The sequence below is a fragment of the Sebastes umbrosus genome, chromosome 3 (assembly GCF_015220745.1).
Source record: "Sebastes umbrosus isolate fSebUmb1 chromosome 3, fSebUmb1.pri, whole genome shotgun sequence".
Lineage (NCBI taxonomy): Eukaryota > Metazoa > Chordata > Actinopteri > Perciformes > Sebastidae > Sebastes > Sebastes umbrosus.
The window spans coordinates 8,775,972-8,794,846 of record NC_051271.1 but is presented as its reverse complement, the minus strand read 5'-3'; the positions used below and the strand labels follow the sequence as shown (position 1 = coordinate 8,794,846).

The 18,875-nt window shown below is 39.7% G+C and overlaps 1 protein-coding gene across 7 annotated transcripts in view; it reads right to left on the bottom strand.

Moving 5' to 3' along the window:
- Positions 1–3,167: 3,167 nt before the first annotated feature.
- Positions 3,168–18,875, bottom strand: part of sept9b (septin 9b) — a 91,853-nt gene continuing 76,145 nt past the window's right edge. For all 7 annotated transcript variants that reach the window (XM_037764424.1, XM_037764428.1, XM_037764425.1 and 4 more), the window contains 5 exons: positions 14,061–14,178; positions 10,226–10,321; positions 9,817–9,913; positions 6,527–6,578; positions 3,168–5,272 (listed from right to left, as the gene is read on the bottom strand). In XM_037764424.1, coding sequence (XP_037620352.1) covers positions 5,056–5,272; positions 6,527–6,578; positions 9,817–9,913; positions 10,226–10,321; positions 14,061–14,178 — 580 coding nt within the window. In that variant the 3' untranslated portion in view covers positions 3,168–5,055. The remainder of the gene's footprint in view (positions 5,273–6,526; positions 6,579–9,816; positions 9,914–10,225; positions 10,322–14,060; positions 14,179–18,875) is intronic.

Genomic DNA, 18,875 nt, shown 5'->3' with positions numbered 1-18,875 from the left:
TGCGTCCTGCGCATGCGTGATAGGAAAGAACTCTGGTAGGTAGCCTTAAAGGATGTTGCACCTAAAACAGGAAGTTTTCAAAATAAAAGTTCTCAGTTTGCTTCTGCAGAATGGATGTAAAATTTGAGGATTAGCCTATTGTAGTTTTGTAGGTTTTTCTGTTGTATTAGACTGCATTAGTTTTAGCTATGTGTACCTAATAAACTGGCAACTGAGTGTATATATAGGTTGGGATTTTATTTTACCCCATTTAAAGGGACTGTTTGTAACTTCTTACAGGTATAAATCAATCCGGGTCGGTGTCCCACGCGCGCTCCCGTGTGGCTACGCTGTTCAGACAAGACTCCAACACAAACTACACAGAAGCACCAAAACCGCAAAGTTATATCTAATGAAGCCCGTCTGTTAAACAGTGTTGGCCGCAGTCGGAGGATGCAGAGACCGTAGCTTTCGTCTCCAGGGCCGGAGTCTCTGCTGTGCTCTGCTCCTCTGCCTGCTTGCCTTCACTCACAAATCACTCCATCTCTCACGTGCATGCGCGCACACTACACACTGCAGAAGAGTTAGTTTAGCTCTGAGCATATCTAGTAAATGTACAGTGGACTTTAGTGCAGCGATAAATGCTGAAGCTCCTCCAGACCAACAGGTTTCCCTGGTCGTAATCGTCTCCGAACGGGCGAGCGCGAGCAACAAGATACTGACTTTCGTTGAATTAACGGCCACAGGTGTCGCTGCTACAACCAATTTCTGATTTTTACAAACAGTCCCTTTAAAAAAAAAAAAAACCCTGATGAAGGCCATGTGCAGAAGTGTATTAGCCGACTCAAGTACAGACCCGTTGGCAAGTTATCTTTCACATTTACAAAGCAAATGAGAGCATAGGCGAGCTCTTTGTATCTATAGCACAACCAGGAATATTATTAGCGGCTGTCAGAATTTAGACCACATTTCCCAAAAGTCAAACACAATCTTTGCGTCTTTGATCAAAGGATTTCTATTTGTCTTTTCCGAGGAGGTTACACATGTTGGAAATGATTTTATTTCCCCACAGATATTTAGTTTTTTCCACAATCTGCCACTTCAAGAGGAAGCTCTGAAAGCTCATTTTGGCTCAGACAGTCTCTCTGTGTGCCATAAGGTAATCCGTCTGGTTTCTGAACAAATCTGTCCTGGTGTCTTGCCGTGTAAAATGCTGTGTAGACTTTGGCTGACGGTTGGAAATTCTTGGTTACACTCACAGTTACTAATAGCCTACTAACAGCACTAATCTTCGAACATTTTACTGTCTAATTTACCACACTATTACATGAATTTCCATTGGGAAAAGTCATCAGATTAGATGAAAACATGCTGTATCAGTGAGAGAGTACAGATGTCAGTTCATATGCACCACCAAATTGGTTTAGTGCCTGTGCCAGACAGTGGTCCTGTCATAGCAGTGTCACAGTTGTCATTATCACTCACCTTCATGCTTTACGATGGCTGCCTGGGAAACAGTTTAGATAGAAGTGTCAACGTTAGGTGAGTGTTCAATATATACTGATTTTTCTGGAACTTTCATTGTCTCTCACCTTCACGTTTGTCATTTGTCACCCTGGCGGTGTCGTCCTCGGCACAGAGAGGAGTTTCAAACCAATGAATCCTACACAGAGATGGCAGGGAAAGCCACAGCAGGAGCTCCCAACGTGTGAAAGGGTGACAATGACCTTCGACACACAACGCTGTCAACACATTACGATCGGCAGGGTGGTTGAGAAAGACTGTGACAGGAGGTGTAAATGAGAAACCCTATTAAACCAGTGCTGTGTGAGCGAGGTGTGATGCCAACAGCAGACTCACATTTCCCTTCAGTTGGGGTTGTATTGTGTAGTATGTAGGCTAGACTGCGTGTTTTCAAGAAAAGTGAGTTGCTCTCTTCCTGTAATGAGCAGGTGTCATTACATAAAAAATAATGATCTCCAGTATGTTTACAGCTAAGCATTTTGTTGACACAGCCGGCTAGTCTTGCAATTTTCTAGCCTATAGAGTGCCATTAAATATATAGCATATATTGTAATATTTTCATCTGCATATTTCTCAACCAATAAAAAAAATTATTGAAAGTCTTTACAGTGTTTTGCTACTGTTCAACAACTATACCCTCTGCCAGGTATTTCTCATTTAGTGAGGGAACATGTCCAACATTTGCACTTTATTTTTTCACGCAATGACTATGTTTTATGAAAGTGAAAAGCAAGTAATGTAGGTCTTTGATTTCAGAATGGCTGAAAGACAGAGATGTGGACTCAAGTCATTGTGACTTGGACTTGAGTTGACTCGAGTCACTGTTTTGATGACTAGTAACATGACTTGACAGAAAATAAATGACTGGAGATTGGACTTGGAAGTTACAAACTTGTGATTTGACTTGAGACATGATGACTCGAATGACTTGTCTGCATTCATTTTTGAGTTGAGACTTGACTTGCCTTAACTAAGGACTCGACTTTACTTGTCATAACCTGTGACTTGACCAAGAAAAAATGACTTGGGATTTACTTTAGACTTGGACTAAATGACTTGGGACGGCTTCGACGAAATTACTTGGGACTTGATTGAGACTTGGATCAAATGACTTGGGACTTATTTTAGACTCGGACCAAAGGTCTTCGGACTTGCTTGAGGCTCGGACCAAATAACGTGGGACTTAATTTAGACTTGGAAAGAAGGACTTGGGACTTACTTTAGACTTGGACTAAATGACTAGAGTCACATGTCTGCAAAAAGACATTGAAGGAGTAATACATCTTTGAGATGTTCTAAATTTAGTGCAGTAAGCAATGTGTTTAGTGGCTTATTCCGTAATTAGAGAATGATACCTCCGTAAACATTCAAAGTGTATTTATCTGTTTCAAATGATTAAATGTTGATGAAAAGGATTTGGCTCCGTCAATCAGATCTTAGGTGAAATCTAAAAGATTATAATTGAAAACAGGACACACTGAAAATGTTCTGAACTAATTAAATAACATTGTCATTTTAACTTAGTTAGCAACTGATGAATATTGACATGTTTTCATGGGTTTAATATTGTGAGAATTGCTCTAATTAATTAAACCGTTGGGAATCATCAGCTCTAAGGTGCTTCCTCTTCACTGAATTAAGTTTTGACAATCAAGACAATCCACTTTAAACAATAAAAATATCAATCTTTATTCTTTGAGATAGCATATCAAAGATAAAACCTTAATCTATGATACCATAACAAATTACACAAGAACTATACAACAGTAAACAAAGTGTAACCCGATAACTTTCTCTGGATAAAACACAATAGTTCTCTTGGTTTTTTATGTTTGTATGGAACATATTTTTGTTGCGACTTAAAAAGAGGCAGAAAAAACACTCTTGGCTATTTTTGTTAGGAAAATATGTTTAAAATTTAGATGTAGCCTCTATTAAAAAATATCCCTTGAGTTTGTATCAATGCACACGTTTTTCACAAATATTAACAAAAACTCACTCTTGATGTAAAATTACGGGTATCATGCAAGCTTTTTTGGCACAAATACTTCCTCCAAGTGGTAGTAAAACATCCACCTGTGACAAAATGAATTAATCTTGCACTGTTATAACCACGATCTATTGGCAGCATTGGTTGTAATTGTTAATAAACAACGTACAAATATAGACAACTCTTAGTTATATTGCAGCCTAGCCAACAGGGTACAACATACTGTAAGAATGCAGGCCACTAAAAACAAAACACTGTCTAAAGCTAAAAGATCATCACAGTTAGAGACCTGCAACAAACCTCTGGAAGCCAACAGCTGGAATGAAAGTTGAATTTAACCGATTACACTTAACATACACATAAATACCTATTCATAAAATCAACTCTATATACTGTATGTGCTTCTCTTTAGAACAGAAAAAATGACTTTTATTTGGTCGGGGAAAAAAAATGGACAAAACGGCTGCATGGGACAACAGTTGCACAGATTCCTCCACAACTCCCATCGTATACAATAATATTAGAAACATGAACAACAGCAATGAAAACACAATAGTAAATGAGAATGTAAAATGCAAGGTACGACTGTATTACACACAACATTGGCATTATATAGAAAGAGACAGGATGGGTTTGGCAAAAAAGGGGTTTTAAAAACATCATAACACGACGTAAAAATGACAACGGGACTAATTTTTCCGAAAGCTGCTCCACACTGCCACTGCTTTCGTTTTTTTTTATAATTATTTTGCAGCGCGGAGGTGTCAACAATATCTTTACTTTCTCCATGATACTATAAACCTAATGTAAATATCCCTACTTAACCCTAGTATCTATACAAAACTATACACCACAACACAAAGCAGACCAGGCCAGTGGCACTAACAGTTACTCCTAGTTTAGAGCTAATCATCTGATATGCTGTACTTCATTTTGAATTATGCCATTTCTCCTCAGCTGGAATAGCCCTGCATGGCTAAACCTGTCAATCCAACATCCTGCAAAGCTATTCTGTACACAACAGGCCTTTTTCTCCTCTTATGGGCACTCTTTTTTTCCATCATACTCATTGATTCTGATCAAAATCTTGTACATTGTTTCACTTATGATATACGTACATCTCACTTGCATGGCTACTGCACTCCTGACAGTCAGTCAGCAATGAAACATGTATAGATTTGTTTATCTAACTTGGATGGGTTATTGTAAACAATCCTGACTGTAGATTGCATTGTGCATTCAGGCAGATGGGGAAAACAACAAGATGAGTTCTGTACAGTATGTGGATCTGCAGGGAAGACCTGATTTTGCCCTGAATTGCAATGATGGAAAAAAAAAACAGCCCATGGAAGGAAAATGTTGGGATTTACTCTGAATTGTATGTCTTTTGAACTTCCTGTGGTTAGGTAGTTTTTTGGCAAAAGTCCTTCTAGGTCACAATAAAATTGGCTTCACAGCATGAGTGTGTGTTTGTGTGCATGTGGGCTTGTTCATGTAAACAGAATACATATGCGTGTGTGTGTGTTTTGCGCCTGGCTGTGTCCTGATATCGTATATTGGCTCTACATCTCGTGGGACAGGGCTACGTGCTGAGCAGCCACTCCGTTGGCCTGCAGGGCGCCGGGCTGCTCCTCGGGCTGACCGTTGGCCTTCGGCTGAGCAGCAGGATGGTCGGATGGGTGGGAGTTGAAATGAGCGTTGGATTCATTTAACCGGCGGACGCGATATGTCTCATAGTGGATGCTGCCTGTGATGTCCTTGATGTTCTGCATGTGTGTCCTGAAAGACAGAGGACAGAATCTCATCATCAGTAAATATACATAATGTTACAGCAAATGCCTACAAGCGAAGTATGTGTTCTTGTGTTATTTTATATATTTTAGCCCAGTGGTTCCGAAAGTGGGTGCCATTGTACAAGCTTTTGGTACTGCATGATTTGTTCATTTTAATACAGTACATTTTAACTACACTAAGTGGCCTACAGCTTTTTGTGAATGGTGGAAGCTAGCTATCCCACACTGGAAAGCCTCATCTGCAAAGAAAAGTTATCATATGCTGCACCAAAGAAGCTCTTCAAGCATTTAAGAGAGCTAAATAAAAAAAAAACACAACCAATGAAAAATTAAAATGTAGTAAATAATGTACCTTTGACCAAAAAAGAAATACATTTAACCATTTAGCATGCTTCATTTTTATTCATTACCATTTTATCGTAGCAATGGCAACATATATCATGAGATTATTCTGAGAGACTGAGAAGAGGCCCATATTATTAAATGTAATATTGATGTTAATTTACAGATAACATGACAGTTCATGTCAGTGTCTGTGGCTTAGATCTACTCAGTCACTTTGTTGAGTAAAGAATATTGATGGCGCTTGAAATTAAGGACTTCTTAAACACATTTTTAGTTGCCAGAGGGACTCTATAGTGAGATGGGAGCTCCTCGCTTTCTTCCTCGTCCTTTCTGTAAAAAGTTGAGTCAAGGGCTTAACTATTTTGTTTGCCATTGACACAATCCTAGAGTTTATTCTTAGATCTACAGTTTAGGTGATCGTATCAGGCAGGAAGGTGAAAAGTTACAACACTGTCAACAATAGTTTTGTACACTAATTCTAAAATCTGCTATTTGTTTTGACAGTTTGTTAACAATAAATATCCATGGTCATTTTAAGCTGAAAAGGTTGCATGTGTAAAAAGAGTTTGGGAACCATTATTTTAGCCTAAACTCAGGCATAGATAAGACTCCTGTACTAACAAGCAACTCCATTGCTAACATTTAATGTAGAAATGCCTGTTGTAACACTGTCTAGGGAAGCACTCGAGCCATCTAAAAGAATTTCATTAGTATTGATTTCAGCAGGGAAGTGAAGCTTCATAGAGTCTCGGTGCTGTTTCCAATTCATTTCAAACAAATAAAGTGCGTTGCCTCTAATCTAGCAGGAGGCTCGGCCCATAACAGGCTTTTTATATCAGTTCCTGTATCTCGTAAAATTCATACAATCAACTCTAGAGTGAGGATGGAAGCTCACCTGATGAGGAGGTCTCGCAGGTAAGCAAACTCACAGTGTGCAATATTCTCAACTGCAGAGAGAGAAAATAGAAAAACATTAGTTGAATTAATACTTGAGAAACACTCACAAAAACAATCTTGACTGTTAAGTTTGTATGCAGCAGTGAGGAATAAATTAAGCTAGATGTTACACACACGGGGAAAGATGCCCAACACATGACACAGTTTGTAATGAGGTAACTAAATGTGAACCCTCTATTCTACCTGTCATTCCTCAGAGCACCACATAATGGCAGTGTTGCTCACGAGTCAACCGAAGGGCGTCCTCTAACATGACATCTCCAGCAATTTTCTTAAGCCCAGATAACACACTCCTCCACTTTGGAGTAATTTAATACAACTCGACTCTCCTCTATATTGGAGAACTTTAAGTGAGACGTTTTAACAAACTCCCTGTGACAAGCTGCTGGTGCCTCCAGTAGGGCTAACACGTGTTTGAATTATAGATTATGTCAAGAGTGTAAATGAAAAAAAAGGAGGGCGCTATTTATGTAAAGCTTTGAAATCCATGGGCAGGAAATTAAATTCTCTTTGAAAGGAGGAGAGTGGAATAACTGCTGGGTCTGTGAGCGCTGATTAGTGGCGTCGAGGGGGAGCCGCTACTAACTTGTAACAAGCTGCACTGCTGGTATCTCCACTTTCTCCCTATATGCAATACTATATACATATAAATGCCTTACTCTGCTCCTTTTCCTCCTTCAATCTCTAATTGTCCCCCCAGCCCCTTGAAAATCCTCCACTCCAGCAGCCCAGCAGCTTCCTCTCTCCTCCTTCTCCATGTTCCCTCTGTGCCTCCGTCTGGCTTTACTAGAATGGAGCCATTGTTCTTTTAGCTGGACAAGACGGCATTTGTCCCGCGGTCCGTGTACTTCAACTCTCTCGCCCAGCCGTTCTGTGGCGTTAATTTCATAATGCCTGCTGAGAGAGCAGTAGTCACCTTCAAATTCAAACACTTAAAAGGGTTCATGGTACTGCCTCGGAAATGTCATCTTTTCAGGGAGTACGACTGCCTTGTTTTAGCTTGAACTAAATGCATTTCTGAGGTTCAAGTAGGACCAATGTAATCATTCATTACAAGTAAAATAATAAAAATATATAGAGTTGCAAAAGGCAGCATGTTTATTATCTTTTAAATCTTGAATAGATTGCTTCCTGCTCACTTGCCCACCCTGGAGTCTTGTGATCCACTAAAGCAGTGGTGGAAGAAGTGAAAACTCTACTTAAAGGTTCAGTGTGTAGGATTTGGCTGCATCTAGCGGTGAGTTTGCAGGATCAACTGAAACTTCTTCTGTGTGCCAAGCGTGCAGGTAAACTTCGGTGGCTGACGCAAAAATGTGAATGACTATCTAGAGCCAATGTTTTTTTGTCTGTTCTGGGCTACTGTAGAAACATGGCGGCCGGCTCCGTGAAGAGGACTTGCTCCCTATGTAGATATAAACGGCTCATTCTAAGGCAACAAAAACACAACGATTCTTATTTTCAGGTGTCTATACACTAAAGAAAACACACTTATAATATTATATTCCATTTCTGCCAATGGGTCGCCTTAAATGCTACACAGTGGCCCTTTAAGTAAAAGTACAAATACATAAATGTCAAAATATTCCATTATAAGTAAAAGTACATAAGTATTATCAGCATAATATAACATATCAAAAGTACAAGTACTTCCTGTAGCCCCTGTGACTGATAAATTATTGTTAAATTATTAGATTAATATGAATGCATTCATGCAGAAGCATCATAAACTGTTGTAGCTGGTTGAGGTGCAGCTAGTTTAAACTACACAGTAGTTTGGTAGTTTAGTCCAGTGGTTCCCAATCTAGGGGTCAGGCCTCCTGCAAAGGGGCTTGTGAGATGATAATTGAGGATTTTTTATTTCGCTAATCTTTGCTTTTTGTGAAATATTGGAATGTATATCATTTTACCGCTATGTGCATTAAGCGGTTATTTAAATAAAACCATCTGAGATATTAAGAAGGAAATCAACAACTCACAACTAGACATCTGAAATGTGACAAGGGGCCCCAGGTAGTCACTGCTATTTTTTTTTTTTTTTAGCTTCCTATGTGTATTAATGTAAAATCTGAAAAGTAACTATTACCTACAGCTGTCAGATAAATGTAGTGCAGTAAAAAGTACAATATTTCCCTCTGAGATATAGTGAAGTAGAACTATAAAGTAGCAGAAAATAGAAATAGACAAGCAGCTTTCTGGATTCTACAGTGTGAATAATTTACAGGATATAAAAATGGTTTATTTTTAGTGAGATACTTATATTTTACAATGCCTTGCAGCACGGCCAATAAACTAGAGCTCAGTATCCACTGCAGAAGAGTGTGCTGAAGTGCATCCTGGGAAGGAAATAGTGTTTGTTTAACAGCGATAGTCCTTTCCAAGCCTCCTTCAGCTGACTTATTGTCCTTCAATCATACTTTCACTCCCTGTCCAGACAGATGTCCTCTCTCTCTCTCTCTCTCTCAGACACACATATATGCACACACACCCATGGGTGATTTGAGGACATTGCTTGCTAAGAGCCTCCTTGGCTGTGTGAACATGCAGGACAGGCCAACAAGTGTAAACTGTATTACAGTTGCTGCGTGTGAGGCAGTGTGTGTGCGTTATCCCAGAGGACACAGAAAGTCCTTGTAAATCTCTTCCTCCTGTCTCATACATGTCCCTAGTTACAGACTCAGAGAGACGCATGTAAACAAACGCCTGGTAGTCAAACAACAGATGGTTAAACCAGCTGGACAGATTTTAAAGCTGCAGTTTGTCAATTTCCACATGTTGAAAATACACCACAAAAAGACAATCCGTCGTCTGCGTTGCGGAGCGGTTTCATCGTGTTGTTGCTGGTATGTTGTGTGAATGCTGTCAACTGACCCGATGTGATAATATGATCTATCAGAGTGATAAAGCTAGATGGCCTTGGCACTGTCAACTGAACAGGTGTGACCCAGGTGTGAGCACGGTAAATGAGACGTTTTAGTGTCTGAACAAATTCCACCGTGCAGATGGACATTATAATATATCATTAGGTCAATCTGTAATATATAAATGTAAGATTTTTTTAAAAACCTCAATAGATTTCAGCTTTAACTGATGCTGATCTGTGTTTAGACCGTCAGGAAACATGTATTGTTCTGCCTGGTGAATCATTTTCTGTTGTCTGTTTGACAGGACAAGTAGCCAGCTGTGCAATGTTATGTTTGTGTGTGTGTGTGTGTGTGTGTGTCTTATTACCCTCTATGGTGCCCCATTTTGTCTTCCTTCCCAGAATCCTCTTTCCGTTCACCTGGTACTCCTGGTCACTGCCCACAACAGCAAAAGGGATCATCTCCTGTTGAGTGCACACATGCAAACACACACACACACACGCACGCATAAATGCACACGGTCACTGAAGCGATACCGCTGATTTGTTTTCAGGTCATGCTTTTTTGTTGTTCATCTTTGCTCGAACAAGATGCTGTAATTGACTTGTTTTTTTTTGTGACGATCGTGACTTTTAAGATTTCCCCAAAAAAAACAGAACAGAATCAGAGACAAAAAAGAAGAAAGGCTCGAATTTAAACCTGCAAAATACACATGTTGTGATTGCCATGTCAAGTGTTGGAGCCACAGGAGGATCGCCTTAACTGAGCTGACGTACCCTGATTTTGTCATTGATCATCCTGTCCTCTGCGTCCTCGTCAAACTCTTTCTGAGGGTAAACATCGATCCCGTTGGCTCGCAGCTCTTCCCTAATCTGCACAAAGACAAGCACAATGACACAGAAACATTAACTCAAATTGGCTTAATATACACAGTAACAGCATACAGAGTTATCTTATACAATAAATAGAGCTGTCAAAGTTAACACGATAATAAAGCATTAATGCAAATTTGTTTTAACGCCATTCATTTCTTTAACGCAGTAACACAATCAAACTTTCAGAGGTTGTAGCGCGATCAGTTTTAAAGCTAGAGTGAAGACACTGGTATCATTTGAAAAGAAAGAAAACCTAAGGAATCCATTGGTACCAACCATGTCATACTAGCTTGTTGGGAAGGAGGTTAGATAACGCTCCAAACTTGCGCTAAATTTTGGCGAGGAAAAACTGTCATGGTCATTTTCAAAGGGGTCCCTTGGCCTCTGACCTCAAGATATGTGAATGAAAATGGGTTCTATGGGTACCCACGAGTCTCCCCTTTACAGACATGCCCACTTTATGGTAATCACATGCAGTTTGGGGCAAGTCATAGTCAAGTCAGCACACTGACAGCTGTTGTTGCCTGTTGGGCTTGAGTTTGCCATGTTATGATATGAGCATATCTTTTATGCTAAATGCAGTACCTGTGAGGGTTTCTGGACAATATTTGTCATTGTTTGTCATTGTTAATTGACTTCCAATAATAAATATATACATACATTTGCATAAAGCAGCTGATTTGCCCACTCCCATGTTGATAAGAGTATTAAATACTTGACAAATCTCCCTTTAAGGTACATTTTGAACAGAATAACCAACTAATTCAGTCAAATAAAGGATATTTTACCACTCTAAAACAGTCTTTAAAGCCTTAAATCACATTTCGTAATCCCATTTCAAACAGAGCTTTCACAATTGCTGAATAATTACACATCATTACACAAAGGTTTCCGTAATGAGAGCTAAAACAGACACTGAAGAAAGGGAAGTCAGATTGGCAAACAAAAACAATCAATCAGGCCCAAACCCCTTCATCCATCATCTCACCAACATCGAAACCGTCGCCATAACATCCAAACACCACTGGACGCTTGGACTGAATCCTGTTTACATACAAGTATTTAAGTCTGGGCCGGAGACTTGAATAGAAGCTGCTATAGAGGACTTAAATAAACACTTGGTTATGTTATACTGGCTGGTGTTGACGTTAAATGGTTCCTAATATCCTTGACACGGAGGAGTTAACATGGAGGTTAACCGCTCTTAAGGGAAAAAAAGACTACATTCAGCCTGAGATATGGCTTATAAAATAGCCTCCTCTATATGTCTTTATAATGACTGGAACTCAGGCACGGACGCAGAAAAATAGACAGGCAAGCTTCTGGGAGAAATGTGATTTTAATGAATGACTGTTCACTCCCACAATTACTACTCTGACCATTTCCACTTGGTCCTTGATCAAACACTTCATTGTTTATCCTTGGAAGCTTTCTCAGGCTTACATTATAGGATGCAAACCAAGTGAAATTCTACGAAAAAAAGCCACATCAACTGTCGGTTAGAGGAATGCAAACAGACACGCACAGCTGGACACACTGAGGCTAAACGTTTAATAGAAAAACCCCTCTTCTTCTGTTTGCAAGTTGCTGCAGGGAAAAAAAACATTTGGCACGAGAGGGTTTTAGTCAATAATCTTCAGGGTCATACGGAGCATGTGCGGCCAACCAAAACAATCCAGCTACAAGCCCTGCGGCTTCTATTCTCTGCCAGGGCCTGGTCCAATCGCTGCTTTGTTCTTATTGGACGGTGTTGCAGGCATCAGGGGGAAAACGGTAGCCAAGACACCCATCGTGCTTCTCTAAAATGAATAAAGCTTTTAGGGAAGTCTGTAGTTTTGGAAAGAGGGATGGAGATATAAAGGAAATGATGGAGGATGGCAGGTGGCTGTCTGCCTCCCGTGGATTGAGAATTATCCAACAGAAACACACCGAGGAAAGGATGCAGCGGAGGCCGTTTAAGGCTCAAGCCAGGTGGAGCGAGAGTCTGCTGTAGGAGGGAAAGCTGCGATAAGGAGGTGACGTTACAGGTTGGAGGATTATCAGCCTTGGAAGTCTCAATGTGTGTTAGTTTGCTATGAATGACTCCTCTTCCTAACATACAGCGTCCGAGCAAACTCTGGCAAATGGAGCGCGAAAAAATTGTCCAGATATCCAGATTAATACATTTAATAATATAATAATACAGTTAATTTATTAGCATATAAATCCTTTGAAATTTCTTAAAAAACTCCCTGCATCATTATATATTTTTTTGTTTTTAAATAAAGGTTAAAAGAAAATATATAATAAAGGATTATCTGACCTAATGTAGACAACGGCTGAAAAATACAACTTCATTACCAAGGTTGAAATTGAAATAAAAAAAGGAGTATACGATAAATATTGAGTTAATTATCATGGTGAAGGGGTAGGACCATGTGTAGGCTGTGCTTCTTCCTGCTCCTTTTCGGACATGTAATCTATTTATGTTGAATATTTATTTATTTACAGTTTGCTATATATGTTTACTGTTCATTTTATTTGTTGTTCTTGTTTTGTTTTTTTTACTGAGGTATTTATTACATGTTCGAAATACATAAATAATTAAAAATAAAGTGAAAGGAAATGGTTGTCACAGTCTACTCATATTTATTAAAATGAACATGAATTAGTATATGACTGTATGTAAATATTATGCAAGATAAGCATATTGTTTGTTTTCATGAATGGCCGAATGGTGCGTCCCTTTAAATGTCGCGGCCGCAAGGAATTGTGGGACGGTATTATCTCCTTTCCTTTGGTAAAGGATGGTCCAGTGTATCCTATACTAAAGGAGATAAGAAAGGAAGCATTGAAGCACCTTTCCTTAACATTTAGAGGATTCAAACAGCTCTTATCATGGCTGCTACTCAGATACTTCCAGGTCATTTCACTCAGTTACACTTTTCGACCGCAGCCTTAGTGTGGACCTATAAGCGGTGGACCGAATGTCTGCTAGCATGGCTAAAAAAAATGAGCAGCATGAACTGTGAAGAGCTTTGGCTATCACAGACGTATCAAAACCAGGGAAATTACTTATGGAAACTGATGAATATAAATGCTACCTTCTAGCTCCTTTAATTCTGCTCATGTTTCAGAGAGGTCATGTTTTTTTCATGTAGGCTACCACACAGCGAAGTGGAGATCTCTCTGAACTTGCTGACTGGTACGATCACCCAGTAATTCAGTGGTAATGAAGGGCTAGCCTGCTCGGTTGGCAACCAGGGAGAAGTTCCCCCATCTAAAAAAGAGCCAGACTGAAGAGTTGTGGAACGCCGCTCAGTAAATAAATGCTTCAAATAAAGACTTTTTAAATGTTTCCGTCTGGACCGAGCACGACTGTCGAAATGTTACAGATATAGAGATGATACAGTATTCCCCGGGATGGGTAGCCTACATTGTGGGTTTTGCCCAGATGGCTTTTGTTTGTGGCGCCTGGCAGCTCTTCGTGTGTTACCATATGTTGTGGTTGCGGGTACGCATACACGCGTGTTTGTGAGGGGCAACCCGCCGACTGTTTAATAACCTACTCATCCATTTATTTTAAGCTTAAAGACCTGCTGCAGGTTATTGCAGGTGTGATGGGAGGAGGAGAAAGCCACATGTGAAAACCAGCCGCACACAAAATATTTTCAGACACCTCTCTCATCCAAACACACACACACACACACACACACACACACACACACACACACACACACACACACACTCCTCTCACCGTCTGTTTAAAGTCGTCCCTCTCCTCCAGGGTGAGCGTGTCGGCCTTGGCAATGACAGGGACGATGTTGACCACCTTGCTGAGACGCCTCATGAACTCCACATCCAGAGGCCTCAGACTGGAGGAAGACAGAGACGACAGTTCATTTCATGCATACATACACATGCATTACATATCTCAGTAACTATGTGTGTTTGTTATTTGGATGCTCAAAATGAAGGAGTCCTGGGCTGAAACAAAAAAGGGGAAACGACTCACAACACTGCAGATTTGTGCATCACTATACCCAAACTGTGTTCCCAAACTTTTCCATGCCAAGGACCCCCAAACAGCATTAACTGATGGCCGGGGTCCCCCTTTTGCAAAATGTCTTAAGAAGCCGTTGACAATACTACAGCAAAAAAAAATAAATAAATATAATAAAACTTTGCATAGCAATTAAGATTCAGATATGTTATATATTATTATAAATTATACGTAGTATATTTATTATTATTATTTATATTAATGAAAATAATAATAATACATTATTATTATTATTATTATTATTATTACTATTACTAATAATAATAACTTTTATTTTTTATATATACTTTTTTTTTGCTTTTTTTCCTCAAAACGGCAAAAAATAAAAAATATAAAACTTGGCATAGCAATTAATATTCAGATATGTTATATATTATTGTAAATTATATATAGTATATTTATTATTGGTATTAATATTAATAACAATAATACTTTGTTATTATTATTACATTTTATTTCTCATATATATATATATATGTTTTAGCTTTTTCCCTCATCTTCTCTCCAATTGAAAATCACTGAACTTGAAGTTGCAGCATGTGAATTCCTTAAAATTAATGTAATGAAACACAATAACCACTAGAGGGCAATCATGGTCTACTCCATTACAATCAGTCCACCCTGGTTTCTAATGTTGACACTCATCATACTGCATTAACATATGCTGCAGTTTCTTTCCTACACTCATTAAAACCATTGTCCTTTTACACTCTCCTAGTAGGTGTGATTTCTGTGGAAGAGCACATTCATTTTAAGGGTTAATGGATAAAACAGTCAAATGTAGCTTGTTGTTAGTGTTTTAATCATTCATACCTTGCTTGTCATTTTTACTGTATCTATTTTTTAAGTATTACTATTTATTAATTTCTCTTGCTTTTTATGTCTTTGTAAAGCACTTTGTAACTTGTTTTTGAAAAGTGCTATATAAATACAGTTATTATTATTGTGCCTGGTGAAGCACTGATTAACGCTCTCACTCTACATACAGTTCTACTCTGCTGTTCTCTTTCCGTATGTTTCCCATCTCTCTCTGCCCTCAGCGTTTTTTTTTTTCTGTCTCAACATTGCCTCCAGTTGCTCCTCCAGACAGACTCCCCTCATGCTGTCTGCTCTGCCCTCCAATTAGCCCCAGCCAAACCAGGCCAGCCCGGTTCAAAGACCCAGGGGCAGCTGGAGGAGGAGGAGAGGCCTGACTGGCTCTCCACACAGTGACTGACAGGCATGTCACCATGAACACAGGATGAAACACGAGGGAGCGTGTGTTACATGGAGCGAGGCAGAGGAAAAGCAGAAACAGAGCTGCACAGAGGTAAAGAGAGATGACACAGTAAGCGGTGCATTCAACCAGACTTCACTACGTTTTTATGCATTTTGCATGCTGAGGGGACAACTGCCATGTGTCATATGCATGCAGAGAGGTAGGATAGCGAGAAATCAAAGGAAAATAGTTGATGATCTCTCTGTGTGAATGTTTATCGAACATAAATTACATAAGTGCATACATAAATAGTCTATGTACAGATGGAGGGACGTACAAACTGGCATGTGAGCTGTGTCATACGCATGATGGAGCATACATGCACACTTTCATGTGTACACATGTATGTTTGCACATGCACATATGGACAATAAATAAGCATGCATGCACAGATGTCCACTTAAATGCCTGCTAGCATGTACAATTTTTCCTTTTTTTATGTGGTTGGGGGTAAAAAATAGCAGTCGTGTTTATATGAATTGAGAAGGATTCCCTCCAAGTGGAGAGAACAGCACAGCTCTCCCTTCCTTCCTTCTTTTATACACGGTAATACATCAGAAACCAGCTCTGAGTTGATGAGAGTCAAAGTGCAGCCTTCTTTTTCTCAGGCGGACATGTTAAATGAGGTAACAACGAGATTGCCCAGAGGGGAAACTGTGTATAGCTGCCTGACTCTGCCATTATCGGAAATGGCTGGCGATGCCATGAGCGTGTTCTGCTCCGCTGAGCTGCGTTCATCTATCTGAAACCACAGAAGCAACTTAAAAGCAAATTGCTGACGCGCAAATTACATTAGAGCCTCGATAAATACAAACTGCTGTTTAAAACGCTTCAGACGATAAGACAATTGAAAAGCTATCTCCCATGATAGAGGCCTGTAGAGAGCTACCAGGGAAGTTCTGTCATCATTTTCCTGCCCGTCATTCTTGGACTGTGGTCGCATGGCAGAGGCGTCCAAAGGCTTCTGGCGCTGTGTCTGCGTAATTGGTTACAGGCCCTAATTTAAAACTGGCGTTACTGTGTGAAATGAAAAAGAGAAAATAAGCAAAAGGAGAATAATAGAGCATGATATATTTTTCGTTTTTAAGATTTGTTCCAGCCCTTTTTCCCCCCATGAATCACAGGAGGACAACAAAGCTTGTCCAGCACAAATTAAAGTGTTTATTTAAGGTTCAAACTCATTTTGGGGTGTATAGAAAATGTGATTGCAAGCATGTGCTGTATGTTGCCTATTATAAGTCTCATATAACATATGCACACTTACATTACGTACATGCATACACACAAATTGAGTCTTTTAACATTCATCTCTATGCCAGCAGGTTACACCAGTAGCCCCGACAGACGCCTCCTTTGTTCTGCTACCTACTGTACAACTCTCTGGTTGGCTGTAAGGAAGACACCACTTCCTGACAGATGTTTGCATCTTTGTTTTCATGTATTTATGAACATGTTTCTGTCAAATGTGCATGTCTGGGATGTTTATATGTGTGTGAATAGTAACGCTTTAAATATAGCCTGCTACAACATTTTAGTGTGCGTCATTCTGTGTCCTTCCCTTAACACTGTTATTGTTTTATTCAAACCTCATACGTCTCTGCCTAAATGTCTCTTGCTATTTTTGCTCCGTGTTTGGTTGTTTTTAACTGTTTGAGTATTTATTTCATCTTTGTATGGTGTCCTGAAAGGCGCCACCAAATATTGTATGTATTATTATTATTAACGTTATAGCGTATAGGAGCTGAGAGTGCGAAGCAACACATATTGACAATGAAAGAGAGAGAGGTGAGAGTTCAGCGTGTTGTTGAACACGGCTGAACTGAGCAGCTGTGAGTTGTGACACAAACACATTCAGGGCATCCACACAAGTGTAGTTATACAAGTGTTAGCATGCCTACTGCCCACTTGAGTCCACTACACGCTCCGCTTTACATGAACACACACATTCTCCGAAGCTGCAGCTGTGGCGACGTGAGCAGATGATGAGGGGGTCTGTCAAACAGCGGGACAGCACACACAGAAACACATGTCATCCCCCATTCACAAAGAGAGCGTTTAAAGTGGACAACTGTTGAGTTGCCGGTGCACAGAAATGTGAAGCCATCATGGAGATATGCGCTCAGATGGTTAGTGAGTGAGTGTTTACAGTTGGTGTGCTTTTATCTGCATGTGTACAATACAATACTCCTATCAACTCTAATTTCTCTGTGTGTGCATTGAGCCTTGCTGTGTACCCACCATGACCCCCAGTGCACATAAGGACAGACCAATCATCGCTGTTACATCGAACAAATTACAGAGTCGACACCAAGGAGAAAAAAAAGAGCCTAATCACTGACGAAGCAGCGGGAGAAATGCGGTTAGTGTCATCTCTGCAGCGGTAAAGTGTGCAGACACAAACGCCACGTTAAGTGAAGCAATCAGCCGCCACCTGGTTGTTTAAAAAGAGACGGGTGCTCTGCCAAGACGCTGAAAGGACACTTTGGAAGTTTATTCCTGCAGAACCTTTCTTCAATTCATTAACTCGGACACATCTTGTGCCAAATTACAGCATCGTTACTGTTACAATCCCTCGCAACTTCCGTCTGTTCGCATCATTTACACAGAGGACAATCTTTTTCTGACCACAGCCATGTCGGACTCCACCAGGAGTGGATCTGTGAACCATTTGGTGTCCCATCTCTCTGTTTAACAACATGTTCCAAATGAATAATGGAGGCACTGAATCGATAATCAAATCCAGATCTCTCTGATGCGGCCCCTTTTTCAAATTAAATTCAGCGGAAAAACACTTTCAGGCGTAATGATTCACTAGATTGAGTCAGGTTGGCACCAAAGTTATCATAGTTTGGGATTTTTATTTTAGTTTTAGTTAGTTTTCAGAGTGTTTTTTGCTAGTTTGAGTTTAGTTTCAGTTTTCCAGGAAGGTTTAGTTTTAGTTTTTATATATTTAGTTTTAGTTTAGGTATAATGTAGCTATATAAATACAAAATACATGGTTAGAGAACTGTGTAGGAATGGCCATAATGTTCATGTTTAATCTTTGCGCTAATTTAGTGAGGCATTTGCTGCACAGGACCATCTCCTGGAAGGTCAAGCCCGTTCAATTTCTGTGGTTCAATGTCATGACAGTTAACGGAAACTCATGTTGTCTCCTTATTTCGGTAGTGAAAAATGTATTTATGTTATTCTATATTTAATTTTTTATAATTTTTTTTAATCAGGCAATATCGTATCAGTTTAGTTTTTAT